Genomic DNA, 18,842 nt, shown 5'->3' with positions numbered 1-18,842 from the left:
TATGCACTGTGGGACCCTTGGAATTGGCTCGTGAAAACTCTATGTTCTGCAGAATACCAGTTGGGAACCACAGCTCTAAGCACTGTGGGATCCTCGGGATAATAAAATTTAAAAAATTCTCTGTATTAATGTAATTGAGAATTTTATTTATTTTACTTTGTATAATTAATTAAAAACAATTTTAGAAATAAACTTTTATTTATAATCAGCTCAGCAACTTCAACTAAAACTGAAAAAAATAAATTTTAATTGTTTCTTCAAATTCTAATAAGTCTCATTTTCCACAAATAAGACCTTTTCTTATTGAAAAAATATATGCCATGATCTAAACTACAAGAAATGAAAATACATTAACTTCTAAATAAAATTGTAAAAAACAAACAATGGTTCAAAATCTACCTCTCCCAACTAACTAAAAATACAAATTTAGGACTTTAAATCTTTAAATGGAATGAAGAAACATTTTTTTTAACATGAGAAAAAGATTGTTTTGTTTTTTTTATTTTACACAAAAATATCATTTGTTTTTTATTTTGGATTTAAAATAGAAAAATATTTATTCTGATATCTAGGCAGATCATCTTGAGTGTCAACCTCAGCTGGTGCCTCAAGAGCAAATTCACTATCACTATTTTAGTTTGAATACTCTATATCACATTCCTGAAACCATCTTTGTACTGTTTCCTTTAAGTTAGAATCAGTGGGTTGAATTATTTCTAGATGCTAGGACATAGTTGCTATATTAGAAAAATAAATCATTTAATACCACAGACTCTAAAATATTAGTTTAATTTCCTTATCTAGATTACAGACTGATATCAAATGAGCATATAACATATTAAACTATCTTAGGAAGTAAAAGGTGTGCAGTCAAATAAAGAAATATGGAAGTTATTTAACGGTGAATAATTGATATTTAATTATTTGAGTCCCACCGATTTCACAACGGTGAAAATACCACAAATAGCAGTCTAGAGATCATATCAATTGGCAAGTTGGGTTTTGAATTATTACAAATAAATAGCAACTTTCCTGACAGTTTTAAAATAATAGAATATTACTAAAATAAAGTAGAACCTATAACTCCTTTCTTGCAAAGTGCTTGAACTTTCTGAGGATGCAAAGTGCCGTTATTAGTTCCGAGTCCTAAGCATCCAGATACGTTCACGCCAAGAGCATAAACATCATCATTTTTCGAAACAATTAGTGCTTCATTTCCTTGATTACCTGAAGTTAAGAAAAACACTACTTTAATAATAAGCTGATAGATTAAATAATGTTTGATGCATTTAATATTTACAATGATTCATCGTAAGTAAATCAGAAGGAGATGGTCAGGACTGAGGTCAAAAAGAACAAAAACTAATGTTTGGCAAAAAAGCTAAATAGTGGTAGCAATTAATAAATAGTTAAAAACAAGAAGATGGTCCTGGTGCAGTAAAAAAAAAAAACTCAAATAGTAATTAAACTATTCAATGCGAGCCAACATTTCGCCCCACTTTGCAGGATTCATCACAGCTAAAAAAAAAAATACAAACAACTAAAATAAAGTAAGAGAATAGATAACATGAAATAAAAGTAAACTAATTTATTTATTCATTCAACATTTCTAACTAATTTATGTAATAATTACTAATCAAACAACCATTACATGACTATATAAATGGTTTCATTTCCAATACACACTAATCCTCTAATTCAAGGACTATTAACACAAGACTTACCAGATACAAGACAACATTGATGAAGGAGCTGGAATGGGATCTCCTAAATCGATTTTTAAATTTTAATTTTAATGGAGAGATATTGTATGACCTTAACCTTCATGACATTGACAACATTTTTTTTTTATAATGCATCTCATTCACTGGTTGCAAAATATTATTTACAGTTGGGAATAAAGTAAGAGAAGTAAAAAGAAAATTACTAATTATTACCCTACAAAGGGGTGAAACGTTGGCTCACATTAAATAGTTCAATTACTATTTGAGTTGTTTTTTTTTACCGCACACGGACCCATGCACACATCTTCCTTTTAAATGTTATGCAATCAACGATGATCTAATATTTTTGTTCTTCTTAACCACAGCACCGAAAATCTTTGATCATGTGAAATGTTAGTATCAATAGGTAAAAGTGTGTTTCTACAATTCCACATGAACCTTCTTCTAATATGGATTTAATATTTAAGTAGTTCACTTACAGAAATGTTTTTAATTGGTTTATCTTTATAAAAAATAAAGAACATAGACACATAAGCACTAATATAGATATATTTTTTCAGTATGTATTAGAACAAATACAAATTAAGGAAAGACAAAAAATCAACTACTGTAAAGCAAACAATAAGTCAATATTCGATTAAAGTACTCACCGAAAACGCAAGCAAGTTTAACTTCCAAAATAAAGTCATTTTCCAACAATGAAAATATGTTCCATTTTTTCAAATCCATTATTTATTAGTTTACACATAAATTCCATAAAAACAATATGATCAACATACATTCCAGAAATTAAGAGATTTCAAGTTGAAAAGTAAATAATGTTCCAACTGAAATATAGGCAGTTAAAAAAGCATCAAGCACATTTCTTTTCAATTTTGTAAATCAAAAAAGCTTAAAACAAACTCTGTCAAAGCTATACAAAGAAATAAAATAATTAATGTGAAACAACAAAGTAATAAATATTGTTATTAATTAACTATCAATCATAACAATTAGTCAACACAAATTGGAATGAAAATCGAAAAGAAATACATGTTTTACAGGCATGACCTTACTTAATTGGACTGTAGGAAACTAATAAGCAAGTACTAGCTGTCAAAACAAAAACAGTCACTGCAGTGTTTGAAGGTAACGTTGCAGTATCGATATTTTTCTTATAAGATTAATATCGATGTTTTATCACTTTATGCGTATTACTTCCTCTTCCACTTCCCTCTTCGCTAGGTCGCCGTAACTATAGGTTGGTCAATAAAGCTTATTCAATGTCATTTATGGCTCATTATTAATAAATTTGTGATGAAATGTAATATTCCAAACATTTGTTTGCTTGAAAAATAGATTGGCTTATACAATAATGTACTGGCATTTATTGTTTTTTTTTTTTTTGTTGATTTTTTTATTATATATGTTATTTCCAAATATTCTTTTCCCATTTGATGTGTAGGAAGTATATATGTACACATCTGATCGCTAAGTACATATGTAAAAATCATTTTGTTCTAGAAAAACCTAAAATTTTGCCCCATCTTACATTCAGGAGTTAATACTTCTGAAGCTACCCACTAGACGAAAAAAATTACCAACTCTTTTTAAAGTAAATAAAATTTGAGCCTTAGTAGGATTCTTTACGATTAATAGTTCCCGAGACACAGTTTTCAAAAACCAATTTTTTTCGAAATAACGGTAACTTAAAATTTTGGGAATATATTTTAAACATTAACATGAAAACTGGTATTCCTAGGACGATAATCATAATACATTATAGTGCATTTAACTAGTTTCAATTTGAATTCTAATAGACATCTTTATCACCATTAGTTCCTGAGGAATAGTGTATCAAAAACCTAATTTTTTTCCAAATGACAAAAATAAACAGTTTGTAATTTATGTTATCAAATGTCATGGAAAATGCTGCTCATACGAATATAATTATTAGAAACTGCAATACCTTGCCATTTATTCTAATAAAACTGACTAAATACTCCAATGAAACTCCTGATTAAACAAAGTTAATCGTAGCTGTCATATTAGATAAACAACAAACAGGAAAAGTACAAGTAATTAGCTATATATAAGGTTATCAAGTGGGAGGGGTAGAATAGACTCTTTGCTATGCAGCAGTGGGCATAGTCTAGGAACTATCTGGTAAATCCTGATAGTATGACAATACTGCCACGACAGCAAACTTCGTAGGTTAACGATTATAGTGGCTGTGACAGTTACTGTCATGGTGCACCCCCCTCAGAAAATTCCGGGATCCATTTCTGTGTTACTATTATCTAGATATTTCTAAGAGAATGGAAAACATGAATGAATAAAAATGTGTAATTATATTAATATTTAACTTTAAGAGTTATATTCAAATAATAATGTCCATTTATCGCTTATAAAAGATGGATTTATCGCTGCTAACTTTAAAAAAACCTTTTTATTTTGTATTTCACTTATATCACAGATTGTAACCTTTTGGGCCACTATATTTTATTTCATAATAAAATTTTAAAAAAACTTTTTTCTTGTAATATGAGCCACTTTTAAAGCAAAGAAGAGATATGCAGTCTAGTTCTGGTAATTCAAGTCATCTTCTAGATAACCAAAACTAAAAAAAAAGGATTTCTAACTGTTTTAAACTAAAACTAAAAAAATATATATTGTATAATAATATTTCATTAGGATTAATAATTAATTGGCGAAATAACTGACAACACTGGATTTCCTATATCTTGGGTTTTTTTTTTTAAATACAGATGTTTGTTATTTATTTATATAGTTCTTATTGTACTTTCAAAGACCTGTTAATTCATTCGGTTTTATTTAAGAATTTTATTAGAGAAAAGGAAAACTCTATCAAAAATTGTAAAGTTATTTTATTTCTCCAGTCCAAGATAAAATCTTAACTGATCAAATAATTGTAATAATAGTTATAGTCATGATTAGGCATCGCAAAATTTTAAATTGAGTGAAACCCTTGAATTTATATTTCTCATTATGTCACTAAGCTGTAAACAAATATTTCTCATTTTCATTCAAAGCTCAAGAATAATAACATAACGCCCCATGGCATTAACAAATAATACTATGGTTTTAAATTTTGTACCCTTTTGGCAACAATAAGTTATTTTTCAATATAATCTTTGGAATAAGGTTTTATTTTAATTCAAACTGAGTGATAAAGATCTGTTCATCTTTGAACTGAATGAGTAACCATCAATTATCTTTGCTATATTAGTGTGGGTGTATCTATTATGAAAGAATGCTTTTTATAATAAGGACCTATGTCTGCTCAATTGGTCAAGGAATCTTCAATTAGTGAGGAGAGAGTGTGACTTAGAGAAACCTGGGGAGTGGTGACAAACCAGGACCAATTGTCAACCTTGATAGAGCTGTAGAATTCGCATTTTTAAAACTCCTCAAATATGTCATCAGATGCAACGTAAGTTATTTCTTAAAGTAATTGATTATTTCAACAAAAATGAACACATTTATTTACTATTAATTTTTATCAAAATTAAAATAAATAAATTTGGTATATATCCAAATGACTCCTTTTTTTTTTTTTAATCTCATATTATAGATTTTATTTCATTTGTTTGTTCAGTAGTCACTAATTCTTTCATAGTAAGAAATATATATGTAGCATAAAAAATACATGATGTATCTAATATTTTCATAATAATGTCAAATATTTATTATTATTTGAAATATAATTTGTATTAACTTGCTTTTAATGTTTTAGTTACATACATCTTACTTAAGCTCTATATCATATTTATTTTTTTACTTTTGAAAATGTATTATTAATTATTTAACTATAATGACTTTTTTCAACATGGATAGCTGAAAAATTGCCTCTACTATTTGAACAACTATACAAAAATCCATTTTTTATCTGTTTTATGTCAAGTTTTAGTCTATACTATTTTTAATATATAAAATCTGTGAATTATTACAATATAAAAGATAAAAATGAAATATTATCAATACTTAAGTCATGAAATTATTTGTATTTATTGTGTTGTTTTTTTTATTTTAGAATAAAAATAACACTGTTTAGTGTATTGTAATGATGTCCAATATTAGTAATTATAATTACAGCAAACCAAAGGATGTGTTTAGTAAATCATTACAAGGTTTATATTCATTTTAAAAACAACTGAACACTTGGGTTTTCCACATTAAATATTATGTTCTCACTATATCATTATAAACCTTCAATGAGAGAATTACATTAGTATTATATTTTATTTCTAAACCACAAATCTAATTATTTAAACCAATCATATGCCATAGCGTCATCATTTATGTATTTTTAAAGTTTAAATAATTTTAGCATCGAATTTCAATATTTTATATTTTGGGAGTTGTCTTGAAAATATATTAGAATTTTTAAGTGACTAAATCAATAAAATAATGAAAACAAAATGTCAACAAGTTATAATATCATCATGAAGCACTGATATAAATATTCATTTTATATTTTCTTAGTTCTTCCAACAGAGTATTATTAAAGTTTTTAAAAAATTTCTTTGATAGCTATAAATAAAAACTCACCTTTTCTGATATTAGTAAATTTATATCATGTGAAATATAACTAAAGTTTCATCTTTATGAATGAAACTTGAAACACTAATTACTGAAAACAACTCATTTCACTTCCACAAATTAAATTCAGAGTTAACTTTTGTTATTCTGTTACATATACTTATGCATGCTTATATTTTGTGTATTAAAATTAAAGATTTAATTTATTATTATAATGGGGAATTTATTTCATAATACAAGTACCATTGGAAGGTATGCAAAGGAAAACTTTTTTCTACTTTGCATTTTTAAAGAGGTATGTATATTCATTAGCTATTTACCATTTCTAAAATAGACGCTATTTGTTAGTTAGTAAAATTTTCAAAGATATTGTTTTTAGATGATTTCATTTACAAATGAAACATTTTTCACCCTGTAATGTTATTTGTCATCACTGAAAGTACAGTCTCTGTTTGTGAAATTAAATTTCTTCTTCAATATTGAAAAAGCACTAAAGATATTTTATGACTGTTTGAGATTAGTTGCTGTATCATGCTGGAGTCAAGTTTTATTAAATTATCTCAAGAATTTGAAAATTGTTTACTGAATATTATCTTTAGTAAAATGAATATCTTTTAATTGTATTTTCAGTAAAATTTAATCTTATTTTCTTAGCGATCTATTTATATTTTAAAAGTATAAATATAAATGAAATTCAATATTGTAATTTATAAAAGAATTTATATTTTCTAATTATTTTTTTAAAAATAACTTGGCCTCTACAAAACAACAAATCTTAAGAAACAGACTTTTTTTGTGTCAAATAAAACTAAAGGTCTTTATGATTCTCAAATTAGTTTTAAATTGCCAGAAATATCTATTTATTTTTAAAACTGGAAATTTACAAATACAAGATTTCAAACTACTTACTTCCAAAAAAAAAAAATAAAGTTACAAAAACCTTACAAACCACTTTATTGTAAATTTGGGACAAACAAGATAATCCAAAAAAATATTTATTTTACAATCTAATATGTTTTCAATTTCTTGTGATAGTTTTTTCATTATATATTTTTTGTCAGTTAAGAAGGTTTGTGTTGCGATCAGGAAAAACAACAATTAAAAAATTAATTAAAATTATTTACTAAGAGATGATGTTCCAACCCAGATTATAGATCTTCATGAGGACTGTTTGAGTGGTTGTAGGTGTAAATAGAAATGGCTCTGATTAAATAGTTGTAGGCTGTATATGTATATATAGTTGACTCTAAAAATTTATATATAAGAAGATGGTCAGGGTTGGGGTCAAAAGTTTACAACTATTTATTTTCCGACGTTTCGCCCCACTTTGCAGGGCTGTTCAAAGGTAAAGGTTGAACAGTAAATAGTTGTAAACTATTTTTGTTTCTCTTTTGACCGCAACCCTGACTATCTACTTATATATAAGTTGTAGGCTATGTTTTAGTTCTTTTTTCCAGACCATGACTGGAACCATCTACTTCCTAATTCGTGGTGAACTACCTATATATATATATATATATAATAATGTTTTGTCAGTGTATGATATGAGATCTGTTTCTTTATCAGATCTATGTATTATTTCATTTGATATAATTGTTCCTAAACGTTATTCAACAGAAGTTGGTATGCAATGGAACCCAACATGACAACACCAACCCACTAAGATATTTTTAAAACTCAATAATGAGAAATATTAGTTTCCAAAGGTAAACATTTGTTGCTATTACATGAAAAAAATAATATACCTTTAATCACATCCAAAAATCCTCAAAATTATTAGTGATGAGTCATTTTTCATACATTCTTGCACTTTTATTGTTTAGTCCTTTTTTATTGGCTTAAAGTTTTTAAAATCAAATTATGGTCTTGAATTCAAAACCAATGGTAAGTATTTTTAAACTAATTGAAAGTGGTGAAAGAAAAAACATTATACAGCTAGAATGTTGGGTATTCCTGGAACTATACGAAGGATCATCCAAAAATACAGGGGCATTGTACATGAAGAGGTCGGTATCTGGGAGGCCTAGGGCAACAAACTCTGCAGACGACTGTTTTGTGGTGAACTAGGTCCTCGAGAACCTCTACCAGACAGCAATACTGACTACAAGCCCTCCATACCGTCCCCCATATGGATATTAGTATTAAAAAAGTGCAAAAGAGGCTTGCAGAAGATGGGCTACAATCAAGGACAGCAGTTATTGAACCTCTGTTAACAGCCGGTGAGCCCATTAGAATTGAGGATGCTTAAATTCACTAAAATTGAATTGATGCATTGTTTTTTGGTGAGGGAGGGGTTGTTTTTGAGTATTTGAATTGATTCAATATAAACACTGCCGCCTTATCCTCTTCAAATTTAAAAACCAAAACACAATTGATTAAGAAATCATGATAAAACGAATCACATTAACTTGTATAGTTGTCGAGTATTTTTTATTAAATCACTATTATCATTAGTATGTGGGTTTTCTTCTGCATCCTTCAACCAACTTCTCCAAGTTTTATCACCTTCACTGTATTAACTCCTACACTATTAGAAATAATTTCAGAAGAATTTTGAAAATATCTTTGCCCCATTAATATTACTTTTTTGCTTTTCAGAAAAAAGCTTGATGAACATACATTAGAACCAAAAGAGCTTCAGGAATCATTGAAAGCAGCTTCACCAATTCTTATTAAAATATTTGAAGTGGTAAAACCATTTGATGTATATATATATATTTTTTAGGGAGGGGGGTTATTTCAGTAGACATTTTATTTATTTCCTTTATTCAACATAATTTATTTTGTCATCATTGTTTCCTCTATTTATAAGTTTAAAAAAAGTAAAATATATTCAACCTTTACAAACAAATAAGCATTTTATTTTAAGTGTTAATAATAAGTTTACAATTAATAATTAATGAAGAGTATGTCCTATTTAGTAGTATATATTGTCGGCTGAATCATATGTTGTGTTCTTATGTTTTGAACCTCATTCGAGGGATCCATATTAGTTTTTTTAATAGTAGCCTGTGTCAGATATGAAAAATATTTTTTCACTGGAAAGGTCAAATAGCAAAACCACTGATAAGACTGATTAATCTACCGATAAATGCTCCTTAACTTCAATGTGTAAAAGAAATGCCTTTTCAGAATGTTATGAAACTACAGTATAGCTGTATAACCAGAAAATGATTCCTAAATGGTAGGAAAATCAATGGTGAAGAAAATATTGTATAAACATTTTCAGAATCTAAGGGACTACTACCTTGTGGATGAGCGATCATAATAATATTTGGAAAATTCTGTGCCATAGTAAAGTTGGGAGAAATAGTTTAAGAAATACGATCAAAGGATTAGTCGTAGGGGTTCGATTAAATGAGTTTTGAGCTTTAAAACAAACCGTACCTGGTTAAATAACCAGAATTGCTTGCTAGTAAATGTAGAGGATATAGGTTCAACAAGGAGGCATTATTATGCAGTAGAATAACTGGATTGGAACAAAAGTTGTAAAAAAGTTTCTGGATTCAAGAATGAGTATGATAAGTTTAAAATAAATTATTGAGAAAATGCCTTAGTTTGTGTAAAGAGATATTATTGAAGACTGAGCAAGTTTAAGAAAAAGGATAGCAATGGAGTGTTTCCACTTCAATAGAAAGTGAGTTGTGCAAAAATTGTAAATGCATCAATTATTAAGGAATATATATAATCGCTTTTTTTTAAATTTCGCGTTTCGAAGGACCTGAGGAATAAGGAGATAACAGGGTTTTAATTTTTTGATAAGGAATTGTTGACTTGAGAGAGGTTTATGATGCTTTAGGGTTAGAAGATTTGGTGATTTTAGAGATTCAATAACTTCAGCTGTGTGAAAGAAGAATTGAAGCTAGAATTTAGGAAATTAAATGCAGGCAGCAGTATATTCGCCAATGAGTCTTAATGGAACCCCTGGAAAAGCATGTGTTAGAAAAAATTATATTAAATATATACATTTAATTTTTCAAATAATAAACCACTATTAATCAATATTATTATATATATTTATTTATCTTTTTTTTTTTTTTGTCACAGGTTATTTCCTTGTTATGCTTCTTTCTTGTTTTTGTCCCTTATGACAACAATTTAAGTACCAGCGTTCATAAAGCAGGACTTGTCTGGGTAGCATTTACCCTTCCAGTTTTAGTTAATATTATCAGTTTGATTAGTCATTTTCGTCGCATACCACTCCCTAAACTATCGGTAAGATTCAATAGTAGTATATAATAAATATATTATATAATATATAAAGTATAAATATATTAATGCAAATTCATCTGATATTAGTGATTAAATTCTTTTGGTGAATTTTCTTTCAGTTATGTTGGTTTTCATCCCTCTTTGGAATTCTATTGTTTTCTGCTGGCTGTATACTGGTGTCTGAGTGGTGGATTTTAATGCACAGTATTCAATTCAGGCCAGCAAAACTATTCATGGATTTAATGATGTCCTGTGCAGTGTTTTCATTCTTCTTATCTATGATAACGATCCTTGATGTGTATGTAACTTACAAATACTACTAAAAAATCACACATTACTTTCAAGTGCATAGTACAAAAATAACCAAAGCTGTATTGCCAAAAATATAGAATAGAATATATTGTAGATTTTATTAAGTAACAAAATATTTATATTGTTTTTATTAAATATTTAGTCGAGATGCAAGCTGTAGTCAAAAGTTAGCCTTTGTTAAGATAAATAAGAAAAATAAATAAGGATGTATGTAAATAAAAACCAAATACCCTTAAATATAGTTACTGATAAAATAATTGCTGTAATGAAGGAAAATTAATATTTTAACAACTATAATTTTTAAAAAAAAATGTATTTTTGCTTTTTCCATAAATTGAAAATTTTATTTTTACATGTAAATATATAAATACATTTATTTTAATTATATTTCTGTATTTATTATTATTACTTTTCACCCTCCTTGACTTTTAAGACGAGTATATCCATTAGAACTACTTTTCTAGCATAAATCTTTTCTCTCATCCATTTGGTATCTTACACTTCTTTTCTTTTTATACAACAGGTATTTGTCTCTATATCTGCGAACAAAAATCTCTTCTACATAATCTAACAGGGTTGGAATGCCAATTTTTACCCCTTTGTTGCATATTATACACATATACAAAATTTTGCCAAAATACAACAATAGGAACCAGAGGACACAAAGGAGTGGAACACCCTAACCCATTGACAAATTAAATAAATAGCTAATACATTATAGAACAATTTATTGTTTTAGAATAAACAAAAAAAAATAGAATTGTTTTTATTCAAGAATATTCCATAGCTCCCAACCCTGCAACCGTAAAAATGGGAGCCTCTAGATCTTGATCTGCCTATGGTCACCATACATACTTCATACCAAAGATATAAAGAACATGATAGCAGTGTGCATACTTGATTTAACTTTTAAGGGACGTTCTCAGCCAAGCAAGTTAAAGCACCAACTTTGACTAGTCCATGACTATAGTGGCACCAGTTCCACCATCAGGCAACAAGCCTGGGAGGTAGGCATGGTTAGAATAGGGTGATAACCTGTAGATAAGCCCCTCCCCCGTTTGTCAGAAATGACCAGGAAGGGAGTCATTGACAAAAAAAATTAATGATTTAAATTTTAAAAAGGATTAAAATGAGCTCCCAAAAAAGATCTCCAATGAACGAATAATTGGTTACCATGAGTTTGTAGCGACGCTGCTGAAATCTTTTTGTTACCCCTGGAACTTCCATTTGACCATTATGATCGGACATGAACCACTAGTCATCAGGCAAGCGTCATATATAAGTGTAATAACCATATCATATATTTTAATATTCATAAATGTATTTTTTGAATCAATAAAGATTACAATAGAATCTTGTGGTTCACTAAAAGCTAGCATCTTATACTGAGCATCTCTCGATGGAGTTTAACAGCCCAAAAGTACCACTAAGCACAAAATTGACAGACTAAAGTATGAAAATCTCTCACAGAGATTCAACTCCTTACGAAGCTGTTTAGTAACATCAGTAAGTATTTGGGGATCATGATAACAGAAAACAATGACGTGACAGGTGAAATAACATCAAGGCTAAATGCCGGTACAGATACTTTTGGACAGTTCAGAAGACAATAAATCACGATGAACTAAATTCATTTTGTACAGGACTACTATAACCTATGTAGTGGTGCCCATCAACTATGGGCGTTGATGACCTCAGGGTTTTACGCCCTAAAGCCCCAGACAACAACCTCTGTAGTTATGTAGTTTTATGACACGGTCCCTCCCTGACCGCCACATCTAAATGACTCCTCAATTCTTTGGAAGTTAGATCTTATGTAGGAAAGAGTGGAAGTTTATTGTTTAGAAGGCTATTGTTTTTTGGAGGACCATAAAGCTGAAGAGTAACAATACTGTTTGTTCGAACCTACTTCGTTGCAATCCTGATAAACTTGCTTTTAATATATCTTTGGATATCGATAGAATTGTATCATATCGATACTTTTACCGCCAATTCAAGGAGAAGGTTAACTTTAAAATGTCATTCAGATTGTTAAAATGAATTTCAAAGTTGATCTATTTCCTCTTAATTAAAAATTAATACTGAATCAAAAAGTGATTATTTGTATAATGGAAAATTTGTATTCACTTTTTCCATGCCGACAGATCCAAATTGATAAAATACATCAATTATTGGGTGAGGTAAATATCAGTCCTTTCATTGGTGAACTAATTTAATTTTTATGATCCAGGGTAATATTTTATTGCTTTAATATTTCGCACTAATCATTTATGTTGACGTTAAATGGAAAATTAATAACTAACATATTTTAAATGTAAATTTTATATTTTACTTTTCAAAAACCTACCACCTCATATATCTTCTCTTTATGTTTATATTATTGTGAGATAATTTCGAAAATATTACTTATTCGTTTTAGGTTCTCTAGTAATCTGGTAGATATTTAATTTTGATGCAATTATTTGTTCCTAAAGACATAAATACATAATAAAATTCATTGTATTTTTGTTCCAAGGCTTGTTGATAAATTTATTAGCAAATTTGTGATTCTTTGTCAGATTTTTGTATTTTTTCTGTTTTTAGGAATTAGAGCCATTACCAGATGTGATATTCATATCTGGACACCCTGCTGTAGGGAAAACTAATGTGACTCTTGAATGTCTCAAACATTGCAAAATTAATTATGCTTATATCAACTGTGTGGAATGTTATTCATATAGACTGCTTCATGAACAAATACTTATGCAGTTAACAGAAAATAAATCAAAATTAAAATGTGATACATTCATGGAATTAATACACCATTTAAAGTTAGTAGTTACCAAGATTAGTGAAAAGTTTATAATAGTAAGTATTCTATAACTTTAAAAACTTTTATTTATTTTATAGATTATTATTTTTACACATTATGTTTCTTTTAGGTATTAGATGGTGCTGAGTATCTTGAAGAATTGAATGCAAATTATTTTTCTGCTTTTTGTCGCCTTCAAGAGTTCGTAAACAGTATAAATATCTGTGTTATTTGTATAAGTAGCTTATTACCTGAAAAATTTAATTTACATACTTCATTGATAACAATCCATTTTCCACAATATTCCAAAGGTAATTTTGCTTATAAATGTAAATTTCATAATGTAACAAATCATACAATCCATACCAAGAAGGAATAATACCCAAAATGAGTCTGATAATAATTCTTATAATTGTTGATGAAAGATTGATTTCGAATCAAGTTATGAAAAATACTCAAATTAATATCCAAAATCTTGCCTAAGAGATATAAAATATCTTTTTAAAAAGCCAATCCAAAGATTGTCTGAAATATTTTCATAAAATATAAATTTCTGTGGAGGGTTGTCTAAAAAACATTTTTCATCAACAAAAAATTCAAATACTAATAAAATTTCAAATATCAAATATTATAAATGTTATAGTCTAATTTTCATATTTTTTTTTAATGGAAAGGCAATCCAGAGATTGTACAAATATTCTCCAAAAATATAAAATTAAGGAGAGGGTTGCTTGGATAAAATCTTTCATCAGCAAAACATTCAAATATAAATTCTATTAGCTGAAGAACATTTGAAAAAAAAGATTTAACATTCTGGAGCAGATTCCTATTTACAGATAAATCTAAATTTAATATATTTGAGTTTAATGGACATTTTATGTGAAGGATATCAGGAGAAGAATTTTAAAAACAAAATATTCTAGCCATTGTAAAATATGGAAGTGGTTGTTAATGATTTGAGGTTGTATATAATATTATGAATAAAAATTCATTTCTTTATATTTTTGAGAAAAATTATAAGAACAAGTACAGACAAATTGATAATTAAAAACATATATATTTTACTAGGATAACGATACGAAACATACAGCACATTTTATAAAAGAATGGCTGATATTCAACTTTCGCTCTCCAGAAAACAACCCTCCACCAACAGGCACGTGGTATTAAATATCTTTTGACTTTTTTTTTTAATACATTTTGACTTTTTTTCCAAAGGTTGCCCCCAATTATCTTAGCATATTCCATCTGTAATGGTAAGATGTCTGTATTTAATCTTTCTTCATAGATATGTCTCTTTAAGTATATATATATATTTTTTTTTTTAGATGAGTTGTTGAAAATCTTAAAACTCACAAAACCAGAAGACTGCAGTAATTCTTTTTATGAAAATTATCTCAATTCAGCTTTAATGATATTTTTGAGAATGACTAGGGATTTAAATGAAATGAAATTTCTCGTGAGTAAATTTATCCAAAATATGTTGGAAAAAAATGACAAAAATGAAATTTAAGGATTATTACTTAGTTTCATTTTTAGGTGTCTAGTAATTTCGAAAAATATTGTGAACCTGTCAAAAAAGGGTTGGCTAATCAAGATGATGTCACTTTACTATGGCGAAATATTTTACCTCATTTTAAAGAATCTTTAAAAACTATTTATTCAGGATTGAGTACTCAGTATGTTTTTCTTTCTGTTTTTCAGTTTATAAATTTATTTTTTTGCGATTAAATGTTTATCAAAAGCTCAACTTTCTTTTTTCCAGATCAATTGAGCGGTATTTGTATGACCCAAATATAAATGAAGTTATTTGTACTAAAGTTTCTTCAGTTCTCGATCTTCCGTATTATGCTAAATATTTTCTGATATCCGCTTATCTGGCATCGTACAATGCTCCTAAACATGATAGGCGATTGTTTATGAAAAATCATGGGAAACAGAGGAAAAGGTTGACTAAAAAACAAGTTAAAGAAAAGATGACTCTTGAATTATTAGGCCCAAAGGCTTTTCCATTGGATCGCCTTCTAGCTATATTTTATGCGATAATGGAAGAAAAAGCAAGTTTAACTGTTAATCTTATGACCCAGGTTAGTAAAGTATTTTTTTTTTTTGTGAATAAATTATTTTTTTAATATTGATATTTTAGATTTATTAGATCTATTGTCATATTTATTTGTTTATTTATAATCTGTTTCTATATATTTTGATGGAAGAGGTTGGCATTAAAATTATGTAAAATAAAGAACTAAGATATATTTATTTCAAAAAACATATTAAATATCATCATTTAAAAAAATGTGTTATAAACTTGGCACATGAATCAAAGAATTTAATTTTATTCTATCATAGATAGTCCTGAATATAGTCAACGAAAAAAGTGTTCACCTTGCATCAATTAGGATTTTTCTTTTTTATATAGTGTTATTGTAAGAATAGTGTATAGCTAATTTTGCTATCACAAAAGCCCTAGGACTTTCTGTGAGCAAAAAAACATGAATGTTAGCATTTTCTTTAGTTTGTTAGAAAAATCTAGTAGATACTAACTCCGATAAAAAATTTGTCTACCACCATTTGGGTAGGGCATAACATGTCCTTCAAAATACACTGGTCAAACTTTCAAACAACAACACTAGATTTCCAAATAGTATTACAAGTACTAATAGTCTAGTAAAAATAGCTTAAAATTTCTCTGTGCATCAAATGTAAATTAATTTCTGTTAATGAATTCTTTTGTACAAATAATTAAAAATCATGATGGTAGAATGTTTACATCTCCCTAGGAGTACGTTGGCCTGATATGATCGATTTTTCAATATGGCTACCATATATTTTTTAGTTTATTGCCAATAACTCCTAAAGTATTATAAGTAGCTGAAATATCATTATAAACTACTTTATAATTCATTTAACAATCTTCTATTTGAGCCCTGACAGTAGTGCTCTTTGTGTTCAACAATTCCCTGGAAGCAATTTTTCCAAAACCACTCTTCTGCTCTAAGAATCTAACATTTATCAATTATACATCATGAACTGTCAGACTATCAAGATTTTACTGTAGTTTTATAATTTTTGTTATATATAGTTGATGAATGGCAGTTATAAATTTTTCTTTAATATTTATTTTTAATTGTTGAAAAGGTTAATTATAAAGAATAAGATGGTCTGGGTGGGTGTGTATCAGAGAGAATAAAAAATTTGGTGTGGTGGGTACATTACACAACTTTTCTCTTAGCACTCTACTTCGAGTTGAAGTCATCCCTTGTTTGAAATTGGACAACTAATTTATTATTCAAGATGGAAAATTCCCTCTTTCTACATTTTCATTTGTTGGTAAATAACTACTAGTACTATGTTATCGTATTTTCATGGTTGTTATGGCAGTAGTCTAAAAGATATTTCTGCTTTACTTTAACAGTGGCAAATCTGACAGATAAGAATAGTTTTATTTTATTTTGAAGTAGGCATATTACAAAGATTGTACCATCTGGGGTTATTTTCTTTGCTGGAGTCATATTGCTCTAGTAAAGACTGTAAAACATTAACTCCAATCTACGATGCGATATACAGAACACATTAAATACAAAATTAAAAACACTTTTTGTTTACAGATGTACCATTGTTTGAGCAAAGCAGCATTTGGCCATTGTCATAACAACCATGGAAACACGAAAACATTTATTTTCTCCTCATTTAAATATAAAATTCTAACATAGTTTAAATTTATCGATGGTCTTACTGCTGACAATAAGTAATAGTTAACTATTTACACAAAATATAATAAAGTGTATTTTAGAGGAAGATTTTTATGTAAATTAGCATTTAAATCAACTATTTCAACGACAATAAAACCAAGCTGATGTTAAAAACATGATTGTAAATTAATATCCTATGTCTTGACCCACATCACAGATCTCAAATTTGGTTGGCCTACTGTCTTCCATTCTTACCACATCAAATTTCGTGATATGTACTTTGTGTTATTTTTGCCTGCCACCCAGACTGTCTTATCCTTACAGCTCTACAAATGGTCAACTTGTTATCTTCTATAAGATAAACCACCTAAGTCAAACTTGTAGTAATAAAGTATTATATTGTAATATGGAAATCTGTTCAAAAGTACACACAAATGTATGAAAATTAAATTTTATCAATTTACAAAACTGCCTTATAATTTATTTATTTGAAAAGCCATTTTAAATTGGTTTTTGTCCTATCTATTTTTTAAATTACTGTGGTGTGGTATATCTGTTTATTAATATTTTATTGATTTTGTTTCTTTTAAAGATTTCTACTTTGGTCGAACTTAAGCTACTTGCAAGGGTAGGCGAATCTAATCTAGAAAGGCCTAAGTTTAAGTGTCTTGTGGGTTTGCAGTGTGTTGATGCTGTGGCAAGGTAATCATTTATTTTATAAAAAAAAAAATAATAATTTAATCATTTAGTTATTTCAGAAATGAAACATGAGTTAGTTCTGAAATAGCCAGTTCAGTTAATTATTATAATGATTATTATTTGCTATTAATTTTCTATAGCAACAGATTAATGTGTTAAACCAGTATGGTGATGATTTTCATTTTTTTTTTTTTAAATTACTTCAAACAACATTAGACCATTGTTTTAATCATAATTACACTAATTGAGATGTGCATTAACGATTTATCTAGGAACAGCCCAATTATAGTCCACAAAATGAGTTAGGCATTGTTTGCTTCTTGTGGTTTCATTCTTCATGCAATAAATAAGCTTTTATTTAGGTAGTTAACAAAAAAAGTTCCAAATAACTGCATGAAAACCAAAACAAAGATGCATCTCTAGGTTATGCAAAAATTAATAGAAGAAATTAAAAACCAAATAAAACAGAACTTAAAATAAAAAATTTATTCAGGTATTATTTAAAAGAAAATTTTAGGACTAAAAAAAAAAATTAAATATAATACCCTGAAATTAATAAAAAAAAAAAAAGAGTTCCTGTTGAACTCGTGGCCAATAGTTTTGTTATGGCCAATTTGTCAAATTTGCTTAAAGTTACTCATCTAATGGGTGTGCAAACTTCTTAAAAATGATTGATGCTTGCGCAGTTAAAGGATAAGAACTGTTTCAAATATTTATAGTACACGTGGCTAAAATTTATTTGAAATCATGCTTTGAAAATAAATCATTAAATAACCTAAACAAATAATTTATTTTATAATTTTACCTCAAATCTATTAAACATATATAGTTTAATAGATTTGAGGTAAAATCTATTAAACTATATATATA

At 27.9% G+C, this 18,842-nt stretch overlaps 3 protein-coding genes across 6 annotated transcripts in view; 2 read left to right on the top strand and 1 right to left on the bottom strand.

Annotated features, from left to right (window-relative positions):
* LOC106685957 (RCC1 and BTB domain-containing protein 1) overlaps positions 1 to 3,141 on the bottom strand; it is a gene marked incomplete in the record, with an annotated part of 18,720 nt that extends 15,579 nt beyond the window's left edge. Inside the window, 3 exon segments of the mRNA XM_067045247.1 lie at positions 1,078 to 1,227; positions 2,375 to 2,551; positions 2,780 to 3,141. Of these exon segments, the coding sequence (XP_066901348.1) occupies positions 1,078 to 1,227; positions 2,375 to 2,453 (229 nt within the window).
* Positions 3,142 to 4,786: 1,645 nt separating this feature from the next.
* On the top strand, positions 4,787 to 11,177 carry LOC106685958 (uncharacterized). The gene is made up of 4 exons (XM_014428992.3): positions 4,787 to 5,157; positions 8,865 to 8,955; positions 10,314 to 10,481; positions 10,598 to 11,177. Exons 1-4 carry the CDS (start codon positions 5,141 to 5,143, stop codon positions 10,799 to 10,801), a joined length of 480 nt encoding a protein of 159 aa, XP_014284478.1. The 5' UTR covers positions 4,787 to 5,140; the 3' UTR covers positions 10,802 to 11,177.
* Positions 11,178 to 12,782: 1,605 nt separating this feature from the next.
* The window catches only part of Orc5 (origin recognition complex subunit 5), a 14,917-nt gene continuing 8,857 nt past the window's right edge, over positions 12,783 to 18,842 (top strand). For all 4 annotated transcript variants that reach the window (XR_010842843.1, XR_010842845.1, XR_010842844.1 and 1 more), the window contains exons 1-7: positions 12,783 to 12,970; positions 13,374 to 13,637; positions 13,712 to 13,892; positions 14,910 to 15,040; positions 15,121 to 15,260; positions 15,347 to 15,668; positions 17,866 to 17,975. Coding sequence is in view for 1 of the 4 variants with exons in the window: in XM_014429001.2 (XP_014284487.1) it covers positions 12,899 to 12,970; positions 13,374 to 13,637; positions 13,712 to 13,892; positions 14,910 to 15,040; positions 15,121 to 15,260; positions 15,347 to 15,668; positions 17,866 to 17,975 (1,220 nt within the window). In the remaining 3 variants the exon portion in view is untranslated. The remainder of the gene's footprint in view (positions 12,971 to 13,373; positions 13,638 to 13,711; positions 13,893 to 14,909; positions 15,041 to 15,120; positions 15,261 to 15,346; positions 15,669 to 17,865; positions 17,976 to 18,842) is intronic.

Source organism: Halyomorpha halys, unplaced genomic scaffold (assembly GCF_000696795.3).
Source record: "Halyomorpha halys isolate HHAL.00 unplaced genomic scaffold, Hhal_1.1 Scaffold760.1, whole genome shotgun sequence".
NCBI lineage: Eukaryota > Metazoa > Arthropoda > Insecta > Hemiptera > Pentatomidae > Halyomorpha > Halyomorpha halys.
This window is presented reverse-complemented; position numbering and strand designations above follow the sequence as displayed.